Source organism: Aquarana catesbeiana, linkage group LG09 (assembly GCF_042186555.1).
Source record: "Aquarana catesbeiana isolate 2022-GZ linkage group LG09, ASM4218655v1, whole genome shotgun sequence".
In the NCBI taxonomy this organism is placed as follows: Eukaryota; Metazoa; Chordata; class Amphibia; order Anura; family Ranidae; genus Aquarana; species Aquarana catesbeiana.
In genome coordinates, this window is record NC_133332.1 from 303,175,282 (window position 1) to 303,201,690 (window position 26,409).

At 41.8% G+C, this 26,409-nt stretch overlaps 1 protein-coding gene across 1 annotated transcript in view; it reads right to left on the reverse strand.

Annotated features, from left to right (window-relative positions):
- The window catches only part of SETX (senataxin), a 246,402-nt gene that overhangs the window by 170,016 nt on the left and 49,977 nt on the right, over positions 1 to 26,409 (reverse strand). The window contains exons 7-9 of the mRNA XM_073600527.1: positions 15,757 to 15,928; positions 8,126 to 8,216; positions 356 to 4,087 (exon numbers count right to left, since the gene is read on the reverse strand). Coding sequence (XP_073456628.1) covers positions 356 to 4,087; positions 8,126 to 8,216; positions 15,757 to 15,928 — 3,995 coding nt within the window. The remainder of the gene's footprint in view (positions 1 to 355; positions 4,088 to 8,125; positions 8,217 to 15,756; positions 15,929 to 26,409) is intronic.

Below are 26,409 nucleotides of genomic sequence, written 5' to 3' on the forward strand. Positions count from 1 at the left end.
GTCATGTTTTGCGAAGGGGTCAAATACTTATTTCACTCATTAAAATGCAAATCAATTTATAACTTTTTTTAAATGCTTTTTTTGGATTTTTTTTATGCTGTATCTCACTGTTAAAATAAACTAACCATTAAAATTAAAAAAAATTTCTAAGTAGGCAAAAGAGACAGACGCAGACAGACAGAGAGAGACTGACTAACAAAAACTGGAGCTAGTGGGAAGGGCTTTTTCTGGCTTTGTTGCTAGTATCCAATTTCCTATAGACAGCAGTATAAAATTTTCATTATTGTTCCCTAGGGACACAGTCAGAAAATAATTTATTGTATTAAAAATAAATAAATAAATAAATATCTCTCACCGATTCAAACGTGTTCAGAAGCATCAATGGGCAAAAGACATTGAAGTACTCCTCGTAATCTGAAAACCTGAGTGGTACTTTTAACAACGGCAACTGACAAAGTTTGTTGGAGGGCCCAAACTGTGCAATGTTGTCAAACATTTCAAAAGTCCAGTTCAACACTTCTCGCAATAACCAGGTCTGGTCCCGCTGTGGTGTTCGGATTGCAGCATGAGGATTCATTCTGGTTTCTTGAACATAATTAGAACTGCACTGTATGGGGATGTTGTTTTGGTTGATTAGAGGTTTCAGCACATTGCTTGTACTCGGAGATACTGGGGTCTTGTTTTGGGCAGGTGGTTGAACAGTTGATCTAGGCACTGATGGTTTTAAAGACTGAGATTTAGCTTTTGCAGTAGGTAGGTGCTTTGGGAGACTTTCAAGATCTTTTGTAAGGCTGGCAGTTCGAGAGGTTGTACCAGAACTATAAACTTTAGCAGTTGAAGGTCTGGACAGTTTTTGAAGAGAAGGGGGCAAACCAGGGAGGGCAAACATGTGATCCTCTTTTTTCTCAGCAGCAGAATGTATAGGACACTTATCACCAGAAACTGTGACAAACTCTGTGCAGTCCTTAAAACTACATTTTGATACATCCGTCTGCTGAGGAACTGATGGCGAATGATCAATCACACTGGACGGACACATATCTTGAGGTTTGCCAACTTGTATATGAGTCTCTAACTGTGAGCACACATCCATATCAATTGGATCTGCCTGTGTTAAAAACAAGTCATCATCATCATCATCTTTATGATTATCATAATGAGTACATGGCATGGTGGGCTGAGCATTGTCATTCTCTTGAAAATTCGACTGCGGCACTAATTCAGGAACAGGATAGTCATTAGTTTCAGTATCTTTAGTTGTTTCAGAACTGCCCATATACCCTTTTTTTGCATCCATGAGCTCCAGTCTCTGGGGTTCTTGCTGTTTTGGCCTCTCCATTTTCTCTATTCTGTTCAGTTGACCTGGAAGAGAGGTCTGATCCCCTAGCTTGTGTCTACTTTGCTTTGTTGCCATACCTGCATTTTTGTCACTGTTTTCAGCATCACTACTCAATCTCCTTTTCTCTGTATCCTTAGGTCTGGACTGTCGATAAAACTGTTTATCCTGGCAAGCCAAATACTTAGTACCTTTTACTAAAAGTGACTGTGGTGAAATCAGTTTTGATTTACGCTTTCTAGTCTCAACAAGTCCCGCGGACTTGCCATAATTCCGTAATTCGGCCAAGCTATCAAGGGATCTTTGGGACAGATCAAAAGCTTTGCGGGGAGCCTTTTTCAAACTTAGTTTTTCAACAGTGGAAGTTGGTTCAGGACCCTTGTGTATTTTCTTTGGTGGCACCACAGCAGGGGAAGCTTTACCTGGGCTTCCATTCTTCCTAACATGTCTCTGGCCTTTTAAAGGACTTTCAGCTTTGTTTACTTTGGCAGTTTGCAGTTTCCTTTGTGTTGCTGGAGATTTTGTGTTCCTACTTTTGGCATGGAAAGAAACTGGTTCTTTAGTTAATTTTGGCTGTTTTATTTTAGGGTCTGTTTCTGCAACAAACTCATGTGATCTTTTTTCATAAAACACGCTGGAATTCACAGTCTCATGTGGTGCTTTATTAACACCCTGATCTTTACTAGACGGAGTGTTTGCAGTAGAGGTTGATAGTTTAAATTGCTTTTCTGCATCTTTAGCTGCATTCTCTATTATTTCATCAGGAACATAGTCTGTGTCATACCCCCACTGATTGAGATCATTGTTTTGGTCAAAGTCCTCAATATTGTTGGTCTCTGGCCTTGAGGATTTATTTTCTTGGACAACATTAGGCTTCGTCTCCTCCAACTGTGAGTCACTCCACGCAGAATATATATCATCCTCGGTTTCAAATTCGAAACATTGTGAACCATACTCCTCAAAGCTTGGATTGCTAGGCTCAGACTTAATTTGATCTGGTCTCTGTATTGGTTTTTCTGAAGTATCTTGACCAGTGTCCTGCTTTTGTACTGAAATTGATTTGCAAAATGGTTCTTCTTCTGGGTCAGTGTCATCTGAGATTGTTATAATATGGTCAGATTTGGCTTTGGAGGAAATATCATCATCCCCAATAGCTCTGGTTGCCCCTTTAACTTTCCTCTTTATAGAATACTCTGGTACATCAAACCCCTGCTGATTTGAATCAGCAGAAAAATTGGAACCTTTCATCTGTGCCACCTCTGCTGTGTAATCGCAATTCATTTTAGTTTTTATAAGAGCTGACTTTTTGGAATTTTTTCTTAGAAGCTTTTTCTTAACCACAGACAATGGAAGAGCATCATCTATTTCACTGTCCACCACAGAGTCAATATTGCTTTCTACAAAGCTGGAAGAGCTGACCTCAGCAACCTCTTGAAATTCTCTCTTTATGGGTCGGATTGCTGGGTTGTTGTCTAAAGACAGCCTTTGAAGGTGCTCACTTACAGGAAGACTGTCAGTATTGGTCTGTTGACTTCTGTCACATTTTTTGACATACTCTTTCTGAGATAGGTTTTCATCACTGTCACCTATATCATCTGACTCACTTTCATTACCGCAACTTTTTGCTTTTAGCAACAAATCTTTCTGCTCTTTAGCCATTTTATGTGGCCTTTGTGCAGTTCTGGAGTTCCCTTCACTGCTGCTTATTTTACTTTCAGACACTACATTTGCTGTGGTTGGTTTCAAACTTGGAGCTTTTGCAATGACTTTAGATAATTTGGATTGCCATCCTGCTTCCAGTCTTTTTGGTTCCTTTTGGGCAGAAATGAAAGTACTTGCATCATCTAACTTTTCCTGTTTAATGTGGGTCTTTAGGTATGAACTACAGTCAGGCACCTCTTTTTTCATATTCATTTTTAATTGTTCCCTACATTCTAAGGGGTGGAGAGGAACATCAAGTAAGTTATGTGGAGAAGTAATGCTGGATCCATAACATTCCACATCCATTTTTTCTGTCTTAATAAAGGGTACAGCCTGGATCAGGCTTGCTGGACTTTGATCAGTGGAAGAACTAGGAATGCTGCATACCTTGTCCTTAATACTTTTAATGATTTGAGTGAGACAGGTTTGCAATCCTTGAACCTCAGACTTGCTAAGATCCAAGTTTCTTAAAAAATTTCCTCTGATAATCAGGTTGAATTTGTCTAAATATTGTTTGCAAGCTGCTTGCTGCCCCAGCTGAAAACCTTCTCGTAAAAGGCTCCTAATTAATTGCATGCAAGCAAATTGCACAGAGGAAGGAGTCTGAGAAATGGGGGAAGAAGGTAATGCTGAGGTGGATGTAACTCTTGGGCTTTTGACTGGAAGCAGGGAACACTTGACGATGGCTTCAACCCACTTGTGCGAGCTGATCCAGAGGAAATGAAGGCACTTTTTACTTCGATGCAGTTCAATGATAGCAACCAAGACTCTGACAAAGAATTCTGTCACTTTGTCGCACTGGCTGCTTGCCTGATTGAAGACAACCTTTATTTCAGAGTACAGGTGGTGAATCACTTCCATAATGTAAGCAACTCCTAAGTCTTTAAGGTCCATGACAGATTGAACATAAGGAATGAACCATAGGAAGGTGCTATTGTGGACACGTATATCCTGACCAATGTCAGATTGGAGTATGCTAGCAAGGCTCTGCATATCTTCATACATATTAGGACAATAGTCTGGGCAAATTGCACTTTTCCACCCAGATTCCTACAAAGTAATAACAGAAAAAGGAAAAAAAATTACAACACAACATACAAAATGCAATTACCAATAACTTAGTGAAACAATTTTTTTAACCAAATGAGCTCTAGAGCAAATCTTGTAAAAATCTTCATTTTGGCAATAAAATTTCTTAAATCCCTAGAACATTATACATTTTCTGAAAGCAGAGGTCCTTTAGAATAAAAAGATGATAGTTGCTAATTTTAATGTCGTGATAATTGCGCAACAATTTATTAAATGCAGATTTTTAGGAAACAAAAATATAATAAAATTAATTTTAGAGCAAACACACACACTAACCATTTTTGTTGAAATATAAAAGGTGAGGTTGCATCAAGCAAATATATACCAAACATGCCACAGCTTAACCACTTGCCGACCGCAATATGTATATATACGTTGCAGGTTGGATTACTGGGATAATGGCCGAAGATAGCGGCCATAACTATATTGTTTTTTTCAGCCGGAGACTGGCTCTCTTGAAAGCGTTCCGAATGGCTTATGAGCCGCTGGAACGCTTCCAAAAGCGGCGGGAGGGGACATTTCCCCACTCCTGCCGGAGTTGCTCGGGATTATCACTTCCGCCGGTTTGCCTGAGAAACAATCTGACGGTGTGGCCGGCTGTCTCCCATAGGTGATCAAAGATTAGATACTCTAGCCAGTTAAGGAACGAGCATCTTTCTGAGATTTGTTGTTTACAAGTTAAAAACAGTTTTTTTTTTTTTTTTGCTAGAAAATAACTTAGAACCACCAATCATACTTTTTTCTAACATCCTAGAGAATAAAATGTCAGTCGTTGCAATACTTTCTGTCACACCGTATTTGCGCAGCGGTCTTACAAGCGCACTTTTTGGAAAAAAAACACTTTTTTTAATTAAAAAATGTAACAATTTTTTTTTTATACTGAAAGATAATTTTACGCCAAGTAAATTGATACCCAACATGTCACGTTTCAAAATTGCGCCCGCTGGTGGAATGGCGATAAACTTTTACCCTTAAAAATCTCCATAGGCGACGTTTAAAAAATTCTACAGGTTGCAGGTTTTGAGTTACAGAGGAGGTCTAGGGCTAAAATTATTGCTTTCACTCAACCAATCGCGGCGATACCCCACATGTGTGGTTTGAACACCGTTTTCATATGTGGGCGCTACTCATGTATGAGATCGCTTCTGCGCGCAAGCTCGTCGGGACAGGGTGTATTTAAAAATTTTTTTTTTTTTCTTATTTATTTTACCTAATGCTACCACTAGACCTCCTCTAACTTTAAACAGGTAACCTGTAAAGGCATTTAAAACGTTGCCTATGGGGATTTTGGAGTACCATAGTTTGTCACCATTCCACGAGCGTGCAAAATTTTAATGTGTGAAACTTTAGGGACCTATTTACTTGGCATAACATCTGGGGTATATATTGCGTCTTTTTTTTTATTATTTCATATTTCATTAACCGCTTGCCGACCAGCCGCCGCAGTTGTACTGCGGCAACATGGCTCAGCTGCGCGAATCGCCGTTATATTACATCGCTCCCTCTGGTGACCACTAGGGGGGTGCTCGCCCCCAGAGCCGATGCGAGTGCCCGGCGGTCTCGATGACCACCGGGCTCCAACGATTGCTCGTAACACGGCGGGAACTGGGATCCCTGTGTGTAAACACAGAGATCCCAGTTCTCTGAGGGGAGAAGTGATAGATCGTCTGTTCATACAGAGTATAAACAGCGATCTGTCATCTCCCCTAGTCAGTCCTCTCCCCCCTTCAGTTAGAACACACACTAGGGAACACAATTAACCCCTTGATCGCCCCCTAGTGTTAACCCCTTCACTGCCAGTGACATTTTTACAGTAATCAATGCATTTTTATAGCATTGATCGCTGTATTAATGCCAATAGTCCCAAAAAGGTGTCAAAATTGTCCGATGTGTCGGGGGGAAAAAAAAAAAAAAAACGCAGATCGCCGCCATTACTAGTAAAAAAAAAAAAAAAATAAAAAAATAAAATAAAAATGCTATAAATCTATCCCCTATTTTTTAGACGCTATAACTTTTGCGCAAACCAATCAATATACGCTTATTGCGATTTGTTTTTACCAAAAATATGTAGAAGGAGAATACATATCGGCCTAAACTGAGGAAAAAAATTGTTTATATATATTTGGGGAATATTTATTATAGCAAAAAGTAAAACACACACACTTTTTAAAAAAAAAAAACACCAAAAGAAAGCTCTATTTGTGGGAAAAAAAAGGACGTCAATTTTGTTTGGGAGCAACGTTGCACGACCGCGCTATTGTCAGTTAAATCGACGCAGTGTCAAATCGCAAAAAGTGCTCTGGTCAGGAAGGGGGTAAAATCTTCCGGGGCTGCAGCGGTTAAAATTAATTTTTTTCCCAAAAAAAAAAATGACCTTTGAAAAACTGCTGCACAAATACTGTGTGATATAAGAATCCTAGATTGTAAGCTCTAAGGCTGGATTCACACCTATGCATTTTTAGTGCTTTTTGCATTTTGCAGATTTGCACTACAGAACGTGTTCCATAGGAAACCATGTTAAATAGACTGCAGTGCAAATCTGCAAAATGAAAAAACCACTAAAAATGCATAGGTGTGAATCCAGCCTAAGGAGCAGGGCCCTCTGATTCCTACTGTATCAAATTGTATTGTATTTGTACTGTCTACCCTCAAGTTGTAAAGCGATACGTAAACTGTTGGCGCTATATAAATACTGTATAATAATAATAAGAAGAAATTGCAATGACCGCCATTTTATTCCCTAATATATATATATATATATATATATATATATATATATATATATATATATATATATATATATATATATATATATATATATATATATATATTTATTAGGGAATAAAATGGCGATATATATATATATATATATATATATATACACATACACACACATATACATACACTGTATAATGTTTGGGGGTTCTAAGTCATTTTCTAGCAAAAAATACTGATTTAAACTTGTAAACAAAAAGTGCAAGAAAAGGCTTGCTCAGAAAGTGGTTACAATTGTGTGTGCCTGTGATATTGCAAAAAACTAAGTTTCTCAAAAATCACCATAGACGACACTTTCCAGCTTTTTATTTACAGCTCATTAATTTAGAGTCAACTAGTAATTCTTGTGCTAGAATTATTGCTTTCACTGACATTCTCAACGATATGTCATATGTGTGGTGCAACGGAGGTTATGGCAATTGTTTTAAAAATACATCATTTTTTTTTCCCCCTTTCATTAAAATTTTACTTGATTACCAACACATTGTTTAGAAGTGAAATCAAGGCATGGATTTGCATCAGTTTCACATCGCTCTCCCATAAAGCCGGTGGTTGTGGTCCCGGGCTACCAGTAAGAGGGAGAAAGCCCGGGAACCAAGGAGGAAGGGGGCAGCACCACACTGCTGGCTCTGTTAAAATGATCGGCAGACAGGGAGCCGCCACATCGCTTTTGCCTTCAAGCAGGGAGCCAACAAAAAACACAATCAGCGTGTGATTAAAGGTTCACTCTGTGGACATATGTACACCTGTTTATTATTGACAATCTGTATGTTTAAACAGGACCCTCCCACCCTTCCTACTCTATAAAACTTGTTAAGAATGTATAAAAAGGGGAAATAATCATACTTACCTATATCCTTGCGCACGTGCCACATGGCATAAAACAAAAACATTTCCAAAAGATCTTATAAGATCTTGGGGGAGAAGTTCAATTAATGTTACTTTGTACGGCTTAAACTTGCTCTTCGTGCATCAGCAATATGACAATGCTGCGAGAGCTTGCAGTTTAGGTACGAGATTTCCCTAAAAGGCATTGTTCCCTTCCCAGGGGGATCTGAGCAGCTGGGGCTACCTCACCACTGCTTTCAGGGAAGCCAGAAAGTGGGATACAAAACAGTAAAGCAAAAAACTAGGTCTACAAAATAGGAAACTTTACATCAGCATGCATCTTTTCTCACAATTTTAGCAAAAGGGGGAGGGAAAGGTCTGCTTTAAGAGTTTTACCTTTTTTACTTTTTCAGTATTAAAACTGTACACGGCTTGGCTACATGTCACAAAGTCATCATCATCTGGATCAGGTTCACACTTTGTCGTCCTAACAGAAAAGCATGACAAGAATAAACAGAAATGAAAGTGTAAGAACCAGTGCGCAAGAACCCAATGTATGCAGGGAGCTATAGAACTGATGGTAAAATACCCGATGGAGAGCTGCCAACATAGATAGGTTCACTCAGTTCCCCCAAAAAAGATATTCAGTAGAGATATATGGCGCTACTCCATCAATCAGTACAAAATATCAATAATCCAAAATCGCAATTAAAATGAACTAAACTGTAAGGATAAAATAAGCAAAAATGGGACTCCACCCAATACAATACCAGAAACAAAATTTAAAGCCTCAAAATATCACCATGCATGAATATATCAAAAACAAAATTCCTGCAGTGCAAATAAGCAGCAATCGAATGCTCAAAATAATAAATAATCTCAGTGCTCAATAAATAAATGTCAACTACCCATCTTCAAGTGGTAAAAAAATTATAAAACACTGACTTCCCAGACTGAAAAGCTCCAAAGACCAACACACATATGGCGTCCAATGTCTCACAGAAAATGGCTGGAGATCAAATCATTTCTGGTGCTAAATAACAAAGTATATAAATCATCAACGTGAACTACAAAGTGAATGTAATAGCATACAGTGCAAAAAAATAATTATACGGTCAGCAAAAATTCCCATCTGATCTGCAATATAAAAGTAAATCCCATAATAATGTTGCAGTCATATCTAAATCCAATCCATAATTAATAATAATTGAAAATACTAGTGAAAACAAAAAAATAAAAAACCATATAATTAAATAAATAGAAATAAATAAAAATCAAATGTAATAGGACAAGTAATCCCACAGAAGAGACACTGTCCCAAATGGTGACAATAGTGCGATTAGTCCATATAGAAAGTGCAGTAGTGCTGAGTGACTTCCAAAAAAACAGTCTTTAAATATGGTGCAAAATGTGCAGTGACTGGTGTTTTTTCTTCTATGCACGTTCTAGTGCATCTCTCAAGTGTTTCCCCCAGCCTCTCACCTCCAGCAGCGGCCCCCAATGGGCCAAGTGAAGCGGATACGTATTCTAGGAGAGGATGTATTTTCTGCAGTGTTTCTTAGGTAACAGATAAATCCGTCTCTCTGCAACTTTTCCCGCAGCTCCCAGCACTCACAGCAGTCCCAGCAGTTTGTTTAAAAACAAAGGAGAGGTCTCATGGTGCAGTATGAAATATCCGTTTATTCAAAAACTATAACAACTTACATTAAAATTAGCAGCGAACAGTAGATGTGTGAGGCTTCCGGGTTCGGCCGTCCCCGAGAAGCGTAGGAGTCCGGCACCGGACTCCTCATCCCTTTGATAAAGTCACGTGGTGTGACGCAACGCGTCAGGGTAGGAGGAGTCAGGTGCCTACGCTTCTCGGGGACGGCCGAACCCGGAAGCCTCACACATCTACTGTTCGCTGCTAATTTTAATGTAAGTTGTTATAGTTTTTGAATAAACGGATATTTCATACTGCACCATGAGACCTCTCCTTTGTTTTTAAACAAACTGCTGGGACTGCTGTGAGTGCTGGGAGCTGCGGGAAAAGTTGCAGAGAGACGGATTTATCTGTTACCTAAGAAACACTGCAGAAAATACATCCTCTCCTAGAATACGTATCCGCTTCACTTGGCCCATTGGGGGCCGCTGCTGGAGGTGAGAGGCTGGGGGAAACACTTGAGAGATGCACTAGAACGTGCATAGAAGAAAAAACACCAGTCACTGCACATTTTGCACCATATTTAAAGACTGTTTTTTTGGAAGTCACTCAGCACTACTGCACTTTCTATATGGACTAATCGCACTATTGTCACCATTTGGGACAGTGTCTCTTCTGTGGGATTACTTGTCCTATTACATTTGATTTTTATTTATTTCTATTTATTTAATTATATGGTTTTTTATTTTTTTGTTTTCACTAGTATTTTCAATTATTATTAATTATGGATTGGATTTAGATATGACTGCAACATTATTATGGGATTTACTTTTATATTGCAGATCAGATGGGAATTTTTGCTGACCGTATAATTATTTTTTTGCACTGTATGCTATTACATTCACTTTGTAGTTCACGTTGATGATTTATATACTTTGTTATTTAGCACCAGAAATGATTTGATCTCCAGCCATTTTCTGTGAGACATTGGACGCCATATGTGTGTTGGTCTTTGGAGCTTTTCAGTCTGGGAAGTCAGTGTTTTATAATTTTTTTACCACTTGAAGATGGGTAGTTGACATTTATTTATTGAGCACTGAGATTATTTATTATTTTGAGCATTCGATTGCTGCTTATTTGCACTGCAGGAATTTTGTTTTTGATATATTCATGCATGGTGATATTTTGAGGCTTTAAATTTTGTTTCTGGTATTGTATTGGGTGGAGTCCCATTTTTGCTTATTTTATCCTTACAGTTTAGTTCATTTTAATTGCGATTTTGGATTATTGATATTTTGTACTGATTGATGGAGTAGCGCCACATATCTCTACTGAATGACAAGAATAAACATTTCAATGCAACAGAAGAGCATGAAAAACGAGTAGCGTATTCATAGACCCTGGGTCCCCGTTGTGTTGTGGGAACTGTGTATTTCCCACAACACAACGGGGTTTGGCGGGGAGTCTGCGGCTAGCTGCGGCTAGCTATACCCGGAAGTGGGTGCAGATACCTGTATTATACAGGTATCTACACCCCCCTCCCCCCTGAAAGGTGCCAATTGTGACACCGGAGGGGGGGAGGAATCCGATGAGCGGAAGTTCCACTTTAGGGTGGAACTCCGCTTTAAATAATGGATTTCTTCTTGCCACTCTTCCATAAAGGCCAGATTTGTGGAGTGCACGACTAATAGTTGTCCTGTGGACAGATTCACCCACCTGAGCTGCGGATCTCTGCAGCTCATCCAGAGTTACCATGGGGCTCTCAGCTGCTTCTCTGATTAATACTCTCCTTGCCCGGCCTGTCAGTTTAGGCGGAAGGCCATGCCTTGGTAGGTTTGCAGTGCCATACTCTTTCCATTTTCGGATGATGGATTATACAATGCACCGTGAGATGTCCAAAGCTTGGGATATTTTTTTTATAACCTACAAAGCTTGGGATTTTTCTTTATCACCTAACCCTGCTTTACACTTCTCAACAACTTTATCCCTGACCTGTCTGGTGTGTTCCTTGGCCTTTGTGATAAGTTTTGTTCACTAAGGTTCTCCAACAAACCTGAGGGCTTCACAGAACAGCTGTATTTATACAGAGATTAAACGTATACACAGGTTGACTCTATTTACTAATTAGGTGACTTCTGAAGGCAATTTATAAAAGGAAAAATCTGGGACTTTAAATGAGACACCCGGAGATTAGGTGCCTCCATCCCTAACAGTTGCAAGAAGAGGAAGGTTTGAGGAGCATGAGTGAAAACCTAATTAATCAACAAAACCCAAGTTTATTGGAAATACACATGACATAACACTGTAATATCCACGTCATCTCCCCCACTGTAATATCCACATCTCCCCACATCTCTCCCACGAATATCCACATCTCCCCCACTAATATCCACATCTCCCCACATCCCCCCCCCCCCATTGTAATATCCACATCTCCCCACATCTCCCCTGCTTGCTTGCAGTTGAGGCGGGTGATGACGTCAGCGCGCCACTCACCTAGGCCGCAGCCGGGTGTACCAAGATGGCCGCCTCTCCGGAGCTAGGCCAAAGCTGCGGCCTTACCTAAGGCCGAGGCAGCGGAGCGCTCCGCGGATCGCGTGTGTGCCGATCCGAACAAGTTGAACCGTTCGGATCACGGATCGGTGACGATCCATTGCACCCCTACCTATTAGCTTGATGCGTTTCAGCGATTATATTGCCTCATCAGGAGAAAATGCATGTGATCTGTAAAAAAGATGTTCATGTGTATAAGAGCCAGTATAAACTACTCATAGCTCCCCTAATAGGAAACAAAAGGGGAGGGGCAAAAAGGGAATGCTGAGGAGGGAAGTTATCCCGCTACTTACAGGTTGGTACACAATATGTACATGTGGTGCTGGACTAGTGGAAACCATCGAGTGCCTCCCCCGGGAGCTGTATTCAGACACCATGGAGATCCCTGTCACACCCACTCCCCATTGTTTTGACATGGACCGTTATGGGTTCACACTTTTGTAAAGATTCACCGATCTCTACATCCTAGCCCACAATTTGCCTTTGACACATCTATGGCCACTATCTTAGGATTGTTTTTTTATAACCTAACCCTGCTTTAAACTTCTCCACAACTTTATCCCTGACCTGTCGTCTGGTGTGTTCCTTGGCCTTCATGATGCTCTTTGTTCACTAAGGTTCTCTAACGTACCTCAGAGGGCTTCGAAAAAACAGCTGTATTAAAAATGAGATTAAATTACACACAGATGGACTCTATTTACCAATTAATAGACTTCTGAACGCAATTGGTTCCACTAGATTTTAGTTAGGGGTATCGGAGTAAAAGGGGGCTGAATACAAAAATGCACACCACACTTTTCAAATATTTGTAAAAAAATATATATTTAGAAAACATTTATCATTTTCCTTCCACTTCACAAATTATGCGGCACTTTGTGTTGGTCTATCACATAAAATCCGAATACAATACATTTACGTTTTTGGTTGTAACATTGTACAATTCACAATTTCAAGGGGTATGAATACTTTTTCAAGAAAGATAGATAGAGATCTCTCTCTCTATAATAATATATATATATATATATATATATATTTATATTTATATTATATATATATTATATATATATTATATATACACACACACACACGACTGCGCAATTGTCAATTAGGCCTCTTGCACACGATACTACCAATTGAGCATCTACTTTTTCAGACCTTTATGTATTTTTGCGCATATGCGCTTGTGCAATTTTTTGCGCACATGTGCATAAGTTTGTCCTCGCCTCAATGTCAATGAACCAATCTATGCGAACATGTGCGCAAATGCGGTGTAAATTACCAACCAAAAATGCAAAAAAATGCAGATTTAGCTTTTTTTTTTTTTTTTTTTACAGAAGAATACACAGCATTTGTTTTTACACACCTGTGCACAGGCACATTACAATGGGCTGTATTTTAGCTCAGTAAAAAAAATAAGCTGTACCCCTTTGCTGTCCCCTCAAAATAAACTTTTTGAAAAGTCCACCACCTTTACTTCCTTGAATTCTGTGACACATATTCACAATGCCTCATCAATATGCACTGCTCGTGTCACACATTTCAAAGAGGCTGCTGTCTGAACTATAGGAGGTACTGAGAGGAGTTTCAGGAGGCACAGTCAGTACAGGAATCACAGCCTATAAGCAGCAAGATGCCAAAGGATATACAGTCCTAAGAAAATCGAAAGAAAACCAAAGGAATGAGCAGAGAAGCTGCAAAGCATGCATGTCCAGAAAGTTGTGGAAAGATATGGCCAGCAAATAGACCGCAATCATAACATGAAAGATCTCAAGTAAATGATTCAGGTGAAGGGAGTCATGAGCACCATTGCAGCCAGGATGACTGCCTGAGGTATACTCTGCAGCTCAGACAAAATCCCTCCAGCAAATAGCTCAGGAGAGAAACCTGAAGGATCAGGTCCTGAAGTAAAAATTGGCAGGCAAACTGCAGGTGTTGCCCCTTTCAGGAGTCCTCACCAGAACTGGCTGCAAGATCTGCCACTGCCAAAAAGCGGATAGGATAGAGAAAAAAAACTTTAGCCTAGGTTCACACCGATGCGATGCGGAAACCAGTGCGATTACGGCACTGGTTCCTGCATCGCATTTCTTCCGCAGGCAGTTCACACTGCCTTTTGTGATTCGCTGCGGGTGTCATTACATTGTTAATGACACCCCCAGATCAGTTCTCAGATAGCAGTGCGAACTGTGAACTCGCACAGGAATCAGATCACATAGGTGAGAACACCCATGCGATCCGATTCTAGTGCAGAAAGTCACTGCACTTTTTTCTGTGCGAATCTAATGAGTTCAGCCATACAACTGTATGGCTGAACTCGCCTCTCACAGACATCGCATGGGATCGGCACCACAGGTGCAAATTACATGTGATGTCTGATCACACTGGTGTCAACACCGGCTTAACCGCATGCCGACCAGCCGCCGCAGTTTTACTGCTGCAGAATGGCACGGCTGGGCAAAACAACGTTACCTTACGGCGCTTCGCCTTTTGGCCAATAGGGGCGCGTGCTCGGAGCCGATGCGAGTGCCCGGCGGGCGCGATGAACGCCTGGCTCCCGCGATCGCTCGTGACAGGAGAACCGGGATCTGTGTGTGTAAACACACAGATCCTGATTCTTTCAGGGGAGAGGAGACAGATTGTGTGTTCATACCAAGTATGAACACCGATCTCTCTCTCCTCCTAGGCAGTCCCATCCCCCCCACAGTTAGAAACACACATAGGGAACACAGTTAACCCCTTGATCACCCCGTAGTGTTAACCCCTTTCCTGCCAGTGACATTTACACAGTAATCAGTGCATTTTTATAGCACTGATCGCTGTATAATTGTCAATGGTTTCAAAAATGTGTCAAAAGTGTCCGCCATAATGTCGCAGTAAAAAAAAAAAAAAAAAATTATATATAGATATATAGATATATAGATATATATAGATATATATATCTATATATATCTATATATCTATATATCTATAGATATATATATAGATATATCTATAGATATATATATATATCTATCTATCTATCAGATCGCCACCATTACTAGTAGAAAAAAAATAATAAAAATGACATAAATCTATCCCCTATTTTTTAGATGCTATAACGTTTGCGCAAAATCAATATACGCTTATTGCGATTTTTTTACCAAAAATATGTATGTAGAAGAATACATATTGGCCTAAACTGAGGAAAAAATTTTTTTTTGATAAAAAATGTGGGATTTTTATTATAGCAAAAAGTAAGATAGTTTTTTTTGTTTTTTTTTTAAATGTCATTCTTTGTTTATAGCGCAAAAAATAAAACCCGCAGAGGCGATCAAATACCACCAAAAGAAAGCTCTATTTGTGGGAAAAAGAGAACGTCAATTTTGTTTGGGTACAACGTTGCACAACAGCGCAATTGTCAGTTAAAGCAACAGTGCCGATTCGTAAAAAATGGCCTGGTCATTGAGCAGCCAAATCTTCCGGGGCTGAAGCAGTTAAAGACTGCATCAAGTAGAACTAAAGAAAGATGTTCTACCTCCAAAGGACACTTGGCTACACTGACCTTATAGGATGGGTGTTATAGCCACTAAGGGCAGTACATACTGTCCAATGTCCTTTGGAGGTATATACTGTAACGTCCTAGAGGCAGGGAGCATACACAGAGGCCTAATCTATAATAAATCAAGAGTAAAAACACACAAAACTTCTAAACTCTTAGCCCTAGATGGAGGTGTACCAAGATGTCCTTTTGTTCATGGACTGTACAAAGCACCGCTGAAAAAAAAAAAAAAAAAAGTTCCCCTTTATAATAATAAAAAAAAAAAAAAAACACAACTTACAAGCTGCCATTACCTACCTCCAACAGCTTTTCCTGATGTTTTCGATCTCGCTGTTGTAACTTGGGCTCCCTATGATGGTCTGAAATGCCTGGATGGGATCAATGAGCTGCCCCCATACTTTGGAACCCAAGCGATCGAGGATGGTCATGAAGCAGTGAAGAGCGGGCCAAAAGGGGTTTGAGCTTTCATCTAAAATAATTATGACATAACTGTGAAGTTGTGCAATACTTTAAGCCATTAAAGAAAGCAGAAAATTGCCAATCAATACATCATTTTGGGTTGAGGTCACGGTTGTTTTCATAAATTTTGAAAGGCAAGTAGACAAAAACTTGTCAAGTTGTTATGTATACAATTAAATGTATTACTTTTACTGCTACAACAGATGACTGAAAGGTACCTTTAACCATCTCAAAACCACACTCACTCCTTTCCTGCCCAGACCATATTTCAGATTTCCATGCTGTCACAAGCTGAAGGACAATTACTCAGTCACGCAATGCTGTACCCAAATAAAGAGTTTTTTGGGTTTTTTTAACCACTTCCCGTCCGGCCTATAGTAGAATGACGGTCGGGCGGTGTTTCAGTTATCCTGACTGGGCATCATTTGACGTCCAGCAGAATAACAAGCCAGCGACCGTGGGGGCACGCACCACGGCGATCAGTGGTGCTGTGTGTCAGTCTGACACACCACAACTCCAATTTGAGGTATTGATTATCAGCGCAGTTCCCCCCCCCAGGATGTCCACCCAGGATGCCACCTGATCCACCAGGGATGCCCACCACTGATGACAACCAGGTTTGCCACCCATGACCACCAGGGATGCCAATCAGAGCCCATAAATGATGCCAATCAGTGCACATATATGATGTTAATCAGTACCCATCACTAATGCCTGCCAGTGCCTCCTTATCAGTGATGCCCATCAGTGCCATCTATCAGTACCACCCATAAGTACCCATCAGTTCCACAAGTACCCATCAGTGCTGCCTTTTAGAGCCAATCAGTGCCGCCTATCAATGCCCATCAGTGCCGCCTATCAATGCCCATCAGTGCCGCATACCAGTGCCCATCAGTGCCGCATACCAGTGCCCATCAGTGCTGCATATTCGTATCAACTCATTGGTGCCATCTCAGTGTACATCATAAATGATGCCAATCAGTGCCCATCAGTAATGCCTGCCAGTGCCTTATCAGTGATGCCTATCAATGCCATCCATCAGTGTCACCCATAAGTACCCACCAGTGCTGCCTTTCAGTGCCCAGTGCTGCCTTATCAGTGATGCCTATCAATGCTGTCTATCAGTGCCACCCATAGGTACCCATCAGTGCTGCCTTTCAATGCCCATGAGTGCTGCATATCAGTGCCCATCAGTGCTGCATATTAGTGCCAGCTCATTGGTGCCACCTCATCAGTGTCCATCAGTGCCCATCAGTGAAGGAGAAAACGTACTTATTTCCAAAATTTTATAACAAATAAAAAACGTTTTTTTCCCAAATTTTTGGTCTGTTTCTAATTTGTTTAGCAAAAAATAAAAACCCCAGGAGGTGATCAAATACCACCAAAAAAAAAAAAGCTACATTTGTGGGAACTAAATTATAAAAATTTGGTTTGGGTACAGTGTTGCATGACTGTGCCATTCAAAATGCGACAGCACTGAAAGTCTTGGGCAGGAAGGGGGGGGGTGCCCTGTATTGAAGTGGTTAAGACAGATCTGGCTTTATTTTGCACTTATTTTTTTTTTTTATATATAAAAATGAAAGCAAGACCAAAAGTTCTGTACATGTTTTTCCTAGTTTCGGTTATAACATTTTGCAAATAAATCTTTCTTCATAAAATGTAGACCAAAATATAAACCCAAATCAGTGTATATTATTTTGCCTTTTTGAAAGTTAGAGCCTACAAACTGAGATCTACAGTATACATGCATGTATACATTTGAAAATGTATCAGACCTGATGTAACTGCCTATGTGTGTCAAGAGGAAGGGAGGAAAAAATTTTCCTGGCAATTCATCAGAGTTCTGGGCAGTCTAGTACGGGGAATCAGAGTGCAGACACTTCCTGGCCTCTTTACAACACACCAGAGAAAAGAGCCTGCATAGAGTTTAGCGTGCCCTTTTTGGCGTTCGGTGTGGCCAGAAAGCCAAAAGGACTGAGCCACTGTAAGAATGCTGAATGGGGACTGGAATTAAGAGACTTGTTGCCATGTATGTACCTATCGCATGACACAGCCAGTGACAGCCTGATAGCGAGGACTTGATCATGAGGACTGAAGGACAACTGACGACCAAGCTGATTGGACCAGATCCATTACCTACCAGGAGTGGTGAGCTTATTAATCCCTTGCTACCCAACCCTATAGAGGTTGCTCTTTACTTAGCACCCAATCAGCCATATATTGCACATTCTTAAAGAGACAGTTTCACAAGCACCATCTTACAGACGAGCCCCAAGGACTGCTGGCCAATACGGATATTCCCATATATTTGGCCAGTGTTCCCCCAAGGTAGTTTAGCATCTTTAAAAACGTGGTCAGTTGCCTGTCTACTGGTTTATGCATTGTGTTCGACTTGCCTTACCGCAATATACTTATTTTATCTAACATCCAGCAGTCTTTGGCCTATTTTCTGTTTACTGTTATAAGGTGGTAGCATACAAACGCTTAAGTTAAACAGGTATGGACAGCCTCCAACTTAAAACCAGGCATGTCAGTAGGGAGCAAGCAGCTTAAGAAGTCACTTGAGAAGAGAGAACCCATCATACCAAATGGTTCCTGTGGAGGGTACTACATAAGCATCACTGATCTTTGACACAGAAAAAGAATTTTGGAGTTACCTGTAAATTGCATATCTTGCAGTACAGTATAGGAAACAGGCTGACTATTTATAGACCCTGGGACTTCCCCAAGCAATAAATGAGAAGGGTGGGCAAAAAAAAAAAAAATAGGTAAACAGCACTTTACATGTCTAAAAACAAGAGTTAAACAGACCCAAGGGCAAGAGCGCTAATGCAAAAACCTTGAAGGCTAAAGCTGCATCTGCAGAAGACTGGATGCCCACCTGGTGGGCAAAAGTAGAGGGATGGTCTTAGGTGCAAGGCATTGTGAAGAATGAGAAACAGCGCCTTACATGAGAAAGCCACCAACTCTGACAGACATGATAGCGATCAAAAAAGGCAACTCTGAAGGAGAGGTCATCTGAGGGAATATCACTGATGGTTCTCTCTGCCCTGCAGGAACAAGCTTTTGAATCCAAGTTGAGATCCCAAAGAAGAACAGGGAGAGCGAAGCCAGAGGTTTTTGAAAAACAATAGACAAAGATGAAACCTGTCCTTTCAGAGTGTTTAATGTTAAGTTTAGACCCGATTGCAGGAAGGCCAGAACGTGAGGCTCTGGGATTGAAGTGCCGGTGTTCACACTAGACAAATATTGCAGATCTATCTGGAAGTGGCTCTTTTTGCTTTCAGCAAGCTAGGAATGAGACTCAGACCCCTCTGCCTCCTAAGACACCTGGGCTTCAAAAGCCATGCTGTTAAGGCTAAAGAAGGAGAGACAGAATGGAACCTCGAGCCCTGATACAGCAGGTCTGCTCTGTTAGGAGGAGGCCAGGTGTCATCTCCGAGAAGTCTGAAGAGGTCTGTATACCAGATTTTTCTGGGCCAGTTTGAAGCAGTAAGAATCACCATCTCCTCTTGCTCTACCTTGTGGAGCAGATGAGGTAAAATGCTAAGTGGGGGAGGGGAATAGATTAGCCCAAATTATCATGGCACCCATTGCTAGAGCAAAAGGATGCTTGGTCCTCGCAAGAGAGGTTTTCTGTTAAATCTGAAGTCAGAATCGTTCCACATATGGAGTCCTAAATTTCTTACATATCAGGTTGAAGATGTCTGGGTGAAGAACCCATTACCCTTGATCCAGGCAGTGGCGGTTAAAAAAAAAAATCCTCTTTCCAATGCTCCATTCCTGGGATATGAATGTCAGAAATCAGACAGCGAGGCTCCAACCATGAGATTTGGCACTCCTGGTGCCCCCTTGATGTCCAATGTAGTCCACAGCCATAGCTGTGTCTGACTGCACCCCGATTGGGTGCACTTTCAGAAGGAGGGGGTCAGGTGTTGCAGAGCCATCCTTATTGCTCTGAGCTTCAGGATGTTGATGGGAATCTTGGCTTCTACCAGTGACTTTCCTGGAGCATTAGTGATTGGAACACTCTTCCCCAGCCTGAACAACTGGTATCTGTTATCACTTTCCAGTGATAATGAAGGAAAGACTTCTCTATTCATTAGATCTAAAAAGTAGGGTTGTCCCGATACCACTTTTTTTAGGACCGAGTACAAGTACTCGCCGATGCCGATTACCGATACTTTTTTTTTTAATGTCACGTGACAGTTTTTTTTTTGCTATTTTTTTTGGGGGGGGGGGGGTGAACGTTGTATGTGTGTGTGGTTTTTTTTTGTTTTCTTTTACAATTTTTATTTTTTACAATAATATTTTTTTATTATTTATTGTTTTTTGTTTTTTTTTTAAATCAGCCCTGTTGGGGGGCTTTGGTGAGATATCAGGGGTCTTAACAGACCTCTGATATCTCCCCCTTGAAACAGAGAAAGAGACAGAGGATAGAGATTCCCCAGTCCCTTTCTCTGCAGCGTCAGCTGCACTGAGAATGAATGGAGAGAAGACAGCGGCTTCTCTCCATTCATAAACTGACACATCGTAATCACAGAAGATTACAATGTTTCAGTTATGTGACTGGACAGAGTCAGCTGACTCTATCCATACACAAAGGAAGGAGGGGGAGGACGGAGGAACTGAGGGGGAGAACGGAGGGAACAGATGAGAGAGGAATGCAGGGGGAGAGATAAGGAGAGAGGAACGGAGGGGGAGTACGGAGGGGGACAGATAAGGATAGAGGAACGGAGGGGGAGTACGGAGGGGGACAGATAAGGATAGAGGAATGCAGGGGACAGCGGAGAGGCACAGAGGAACAGAGGGGGCACGGAGGAGGATGCATTGACAGTCAGCTGTGAGCGATCACCGCTGTATGTCACTAAAGCTGGTGAAAGCCGCTGGGGGAGAATCTTGTAACTCCCCCATGCGCCGATCACAGCTGTCCTCTAGGTATCGGGGGAAGCATCGGGAGCATTTGCCCGAGTACAAGTACTTGGGCAAATGCTCGGTATCGGTGCCGATACCGATACTAGTATCGGTATCGGGACAACCCTACTAAAAAGGCAAACTATTTATTTTTCATTTTGGATAGAATAAGGGAGGATTATAACCAGTCTTTTTTTTTTGCCATCTGTGTCCAATTTTAGGAGATTTCCATTCACTTCCTTTCCAATAATGGAAGTGGGCAGAAACCCTCTCAAAGTTAAGAAATCCCTGGCTGTCACCAGATCTATTGTCCCCATTGGAAGATTTGCTACTGCTCACTGTTCTGAAGACAGCCAAAATTTGGGGATTTTTTTAACTTCCAATTTAACCACTTCCTGCCTGGTGTATTGTAAAATGTTTGGGCAGGGGCTTTCCAGTTCCCAGAGGACGTCCAGGGATGTCCTCCCACCAGTACGTCCCCTGGGATGCACAGTGACGTGCTCCTGTGACCACACTGCTCGGTACCCAGCTGCTTTGAGCAGCCCAGGTATCAAGTGATCGCTGTCACCAATCACATAACATGGAAACACAACTGTCAAAATTGTCTTTCGATCACAGTGATTACATAGTACAGGGCCATTCACAGCAGCCCTATACCATAGGATAGCTGCAGCCAATCACTGAAATCAGAACAGTAAGTAAGCTGTCATGAATGAAAGCCATTCATGACAGTTAAAGGATTGTTATTCCAGACAGCATCATTGTGACAAGCACATAGTTAAAAAAACAAAAACAAATCTAGATCACCTTCCTAGAGTAGTGCAATTTAAAAAAAAAAAAAAAAATGTAAAAAACAAAATATATAATAATTTTTACTACATACTGTCACCGGAGGGGGAAGAGGAGGAGAAAGGGAGAGAATTTTGCCCCTGTAAAAATGTATTAGTAAGACCACATCTGGAATATGCAGTTCAGTTTTGGGCACCAGGTCACAAAACGGATATTGGAGAACTGGGGAAACTGCAGAGAAGAGCAACCAAGCTGATAAGAGGCATTGAGGGGCTCAGCTATGAGGAAAGATTAGATGAACTGTATTTATTCTGTCTTGAGAAGAAGAGATTAAGGGGGATATGATCAACATGTATAAATATATAAGTGGTTCATATAGTGAACTTGGTGTTGAGTTTTTCACTTTAAAAAGACTTTAAGACACTTACTATGGGGGCACCCGAGCCAAGCCCTAGCACTGTGTGTTCATTCAGACATAGTTCGGCCACACCCCCTCTCTCCTCTGGATTGGCTGACTTTGACAGCAGCGGGAGCCATTGGCACTGATGCTGTGTCTGAATGCATTAAGATAAAAACCTTCTGCCTTTACAACCACTTTAAGGTCACATGTGAACGAGCCCCAATAGTGCAGCCAGCCAGTCACAGTTCTCAGATTACCACCACACCAGCCACGGTGTTGCCAGACCAGTGTAGCTAGAATCAGTGTGCCTAATTTGCCTGTTTACTGACCACGTTACTGTCTGTTGCCTGCCAATGCCGCTTACTGCGATAGCCAGCTATAGATGAGGGTGGTGGCAAGCTTTTGTTATCACGTGTGTTTGTATTGGTCCAGCAGCGCACCAACACCTTTGCAGCCATTGTGCTATTGCTGGGTGTTTGGTGTGCTCCTGTACCTTTAAGGAGGGGTGGGCTCCCCCTCAGTCCACCTGCTCAAATCAATCCATCCGAATGCATGTGCCTCCACTGTGGGGACACTCATATTTTACTGTTAGGACCACAGATACCAGGGCGCGGTGACGTGGCTCACGCATGCGTTTGCAAATGCATGCGGACTAAACCGCTGTTTTTAACGCATACTGTTAGACAGGTCAATTTGGTTGTCTGCGAGCTGGTGGTTAGTAGGCATTGTTTTTTTCCTGGCATTCCCCAGACTTTGTTACCTGTCTGTTGCCTAGACCAATCCTTTGCCTGTATGCTGACCATGTCTCTGCCTGCGCCTGAAATGATCCATCTGCACGTACGACTGAGGTGCTTGACGATGTTCCCGTGAACCTCAGTTCCAGCCATCCCCTGTGGACAACTGCACACCTGGAACCAAGAAATTCTTCTACCTTTCTTTAGCCTCCTTTACTGCCTGGGCCAGTGAGCATGGCATTCCTGGGGGCAGACACGTACCAGTAGGCTAGGCTTGCTTGGCCTAGAGCAACTGGGACTGCTATAGGTGACGATACACTAAGCTTTATTCCCTGACCACTTATATAGAGGCAACCATTACAGTACATTGGTTTTGATACATTTGGCTGGATTTGTGTAATACACAAGATACAATGTCTGGTACATAATCAGTCCAGGCACTGAAAAGGTCTCACACGTGGTATCGCCATACTCAAGAGGAGTAGCAGAACATGTTTTGGGGTGTAATTCTAAGTATGCCCATGCATCATATGAGAAGTATCTTATTGGCAAAATGTAAAAAATTAAAATTGAATTTCCATTGCGCATTTTCCAAAGACTGATGGCAAAAATTAAGTCTTCAAACGACTCCTCATGTAGAGCATGCATTAACCACTTCCTGCCCGGCCTATAGCAGATTGACGGCTGGGCGGTGGTTCCGTTATCCTGACTGGGCGTCATATGACGTCCAGCAGGATAACATGCCGCCAAGCGCGCACGCATCACGGCGATTGGTGGAGTGGTGTGTCAGTCTGATACACCGCTCCACAGATCTTGGTAAAGAGCCTCCAGGCTGCTCACGATGTCAATAGGAAGAGCCGTTGATTGGCTTTTCCTTACTCGCGTCTGACAGACACGAGTAGAGGAGAGACGATCAGCGGCTCTCCTGACAGGGGGGTCTGCGCTGATTGTTTATCAGAGCAGCCCCCCTCAGATGACCACACTGGACCACCAGGGACGCCACTAGGACCACCAGGGAAGGGGGCAACATGTGGATGGCCAGGTATGTACCCCATGGCCATCCACATGTGCCCAATCTGTGCCAGTGCCCACAAATGGGCACTGATCGGCACCATATTTCAGTGATGCCCAGCAATGCCACTCATTAGTGTCATCAGTGCCACCCAGTGTCCATCGGTGCCACCTGTCAGTGCCCATCGGTGCCGCCTATCAGTGCCACCCATAAGTACCCATCAATGCCACCTACGAGTGCCCAAAAGAAAAGAAAAAGAAGAAAAAGAAAAAGAAAAAAGAAAAGAAAAGAAAAAAGAAAAAAGAAAAAAAAAAAAAAAAAAAAAATCGGTTCCTGTTCCGATGTCAGAGAAACTCAGAGGTTGAGTATTATTCAGGCCAACGGCAGAGTGAACGTTTGCCCGAGATTTTTGCTGTAGCTCCCTCTCTTGGTTTGCACCATGGCTACAGGTGAGGGTATCCCCCTGTGGAGTGCTCATGGGGTAGGGTACATAATGTAGGGCAAATGTGTTTGGGAGGAGTATGTAGCAACACAGGTGCACACCAGTCCTCATGGCGAAAGGTCAGAAGGAAGTAACTGTGACCAGAGGTGGAATATAACACCTGATCATCCACCTGAGACTAAGCTCTGAGTTGGTTGAATTTTAGCACCAAGTTTGAAAAGTGTACACTGCAAGGCCCCTTTTACATGGGGCGGATCCGCTCAGCGGACTCCGCTAGCTCAGTGGGAAATTGCTCCGTTGATCCCCGCTGAATTGGCGGATGACAGGTCCGTCTCTGCTCTCTGTGCAGGGACAGACCTGTCAGAGCCCCACTGATCTCCATGGGAAGATCTGTCCGTTTTCATCCGATCCAATGGAACATATACAGTGCATTCATAAAGTATTCAGACTCTTGACTTTTTTCAATTTTGTAATGTGGCAGCCTGATACTGCAGTTTTTTAAATTAATTTTTCCCTCAATCTACACTCAATAACAATAACAAAGTGAAAACAGAATTTTAGAAATGTCTGAATTCATTAAAAATAAAAAACTGAAATATCACATGTACTTAAGTATTCAGACCCTTTACTTTGTTGGAGCACCTTTGGCAGCAATTACAGCCACAAGTCTGTTTGGGTAGGGCGTGACAAGCTTTACACACCTGGATTGGGGGATTTTCTGCCATTCTTCTTTGCCAATCCTCTCATGCTCAGTCATGTAGGATAGGGGCAGTGAGAGACATTTTCAGGTCTCTCCAGAGATGTTCAATAGGTTCAAGTTAGGACTCTGGCTGGGCCACTATAAGACATTCAGAGAGCTGTCCTTAAACCACTCTAGTGGTGTCTTGGCTGTGTGCTTAGAATTGCTGTCCTGTTGGAAGGTGAACCTTCGGCCCAGTCTGAGGTCCTGAGCACTGTGGAACAGGTTTTCATTTAGGATATCTCTGTACTTTGTGCCTTTAAGGTTTCCCTCAACCAGTCTCGCAGTCCCTGCTGCTGAAAAACACACCCAAAGCAAGATGCTGCCACCACTATGCTTCACTGTTGGGATGGTATTAGGCAGGTGATGAGCGGTGCATGGTTTCCTTCAGACATGTTTAAAATTGAGGCCAAACCATTTAATCTTGGTTTCATCAGACCAGAGAAACTTGTTCTTCACAGTCTGAGTCCTTCACGTGCTTTTTTGCAAACTCAAAGCAGGCTTTCAAGCATTTTTCACAGAGGAGGGGCTTCCGTCCAGCCACTCTGCCATAAAATCAAGATGCAGTAATGGCTGTCTTGGGACTTTGTCCTATATCCACATAGTATTTCTGGAGCTCCGTCAGAGTGAGGAGTACTTGGTCACCTCTCTTACTAAAGTCCTTCTCCTCTGATAGCTCAGTTTGGCCAAGCGACCAGCTCTTGGAAGAGTCCTGGTTGTGTCAAAGTTCATCCATTTGAGAATTATGGAGGCCACTGTGCTCTTGGAAAACCTTCGGTGCAGCAGATATTATTTTGTAGCCTTCTCTAAATCTGAGTCTTGCAATAATCCTGTCTCAGAATTTCTTTTGACCTCATGGCTTTTACTCTGCTACAGTATGCATTGTCAGTTGCGAGGCCTTATATATAGAGAGAGGTGTGTGCCTTTCCAAATTATGTCTAATCAATTTAATTTACCACAGGTGGACTCCAATTAAGGTGTAGAAACATCTCAGTAATGATCAAGAGAAATGGGAGGCACCTGAGCTAAATTTCAAGTGTTGTTGCAAAGAGTCTGAATACCCTGTGAATACAATGTGAGATTTCAGGGTTTCCTTTTTCATACATTTGCAAACATTTCTAAAATTCTGTTTACACTTTGTCATTATGGGGTACAGAGTGTAGATTAATGAGGGGGAAAAAAATAATTTAAACAACTGTAGTATCAGGCTGCAACATAACAAATTTTTTAAAATAATGGAAGGGGCCTGATTACTTTATGAATGCACTGAGTTAAGTCCTGTATGCAATGATTAAGCACTTTGTGTGACACTGCACAAAGTGCTGGCATGAGTGCCCCATGCAGGACCCAGTGCTCAAAGCAACATTACAGTGCCAGTTCCACCAATCCTAAATCACTGCTTTAATTGTGGTATTAAAAGACAGTGAAAAAGAGTTGATTGAAGAATTTATTGGAGAATAC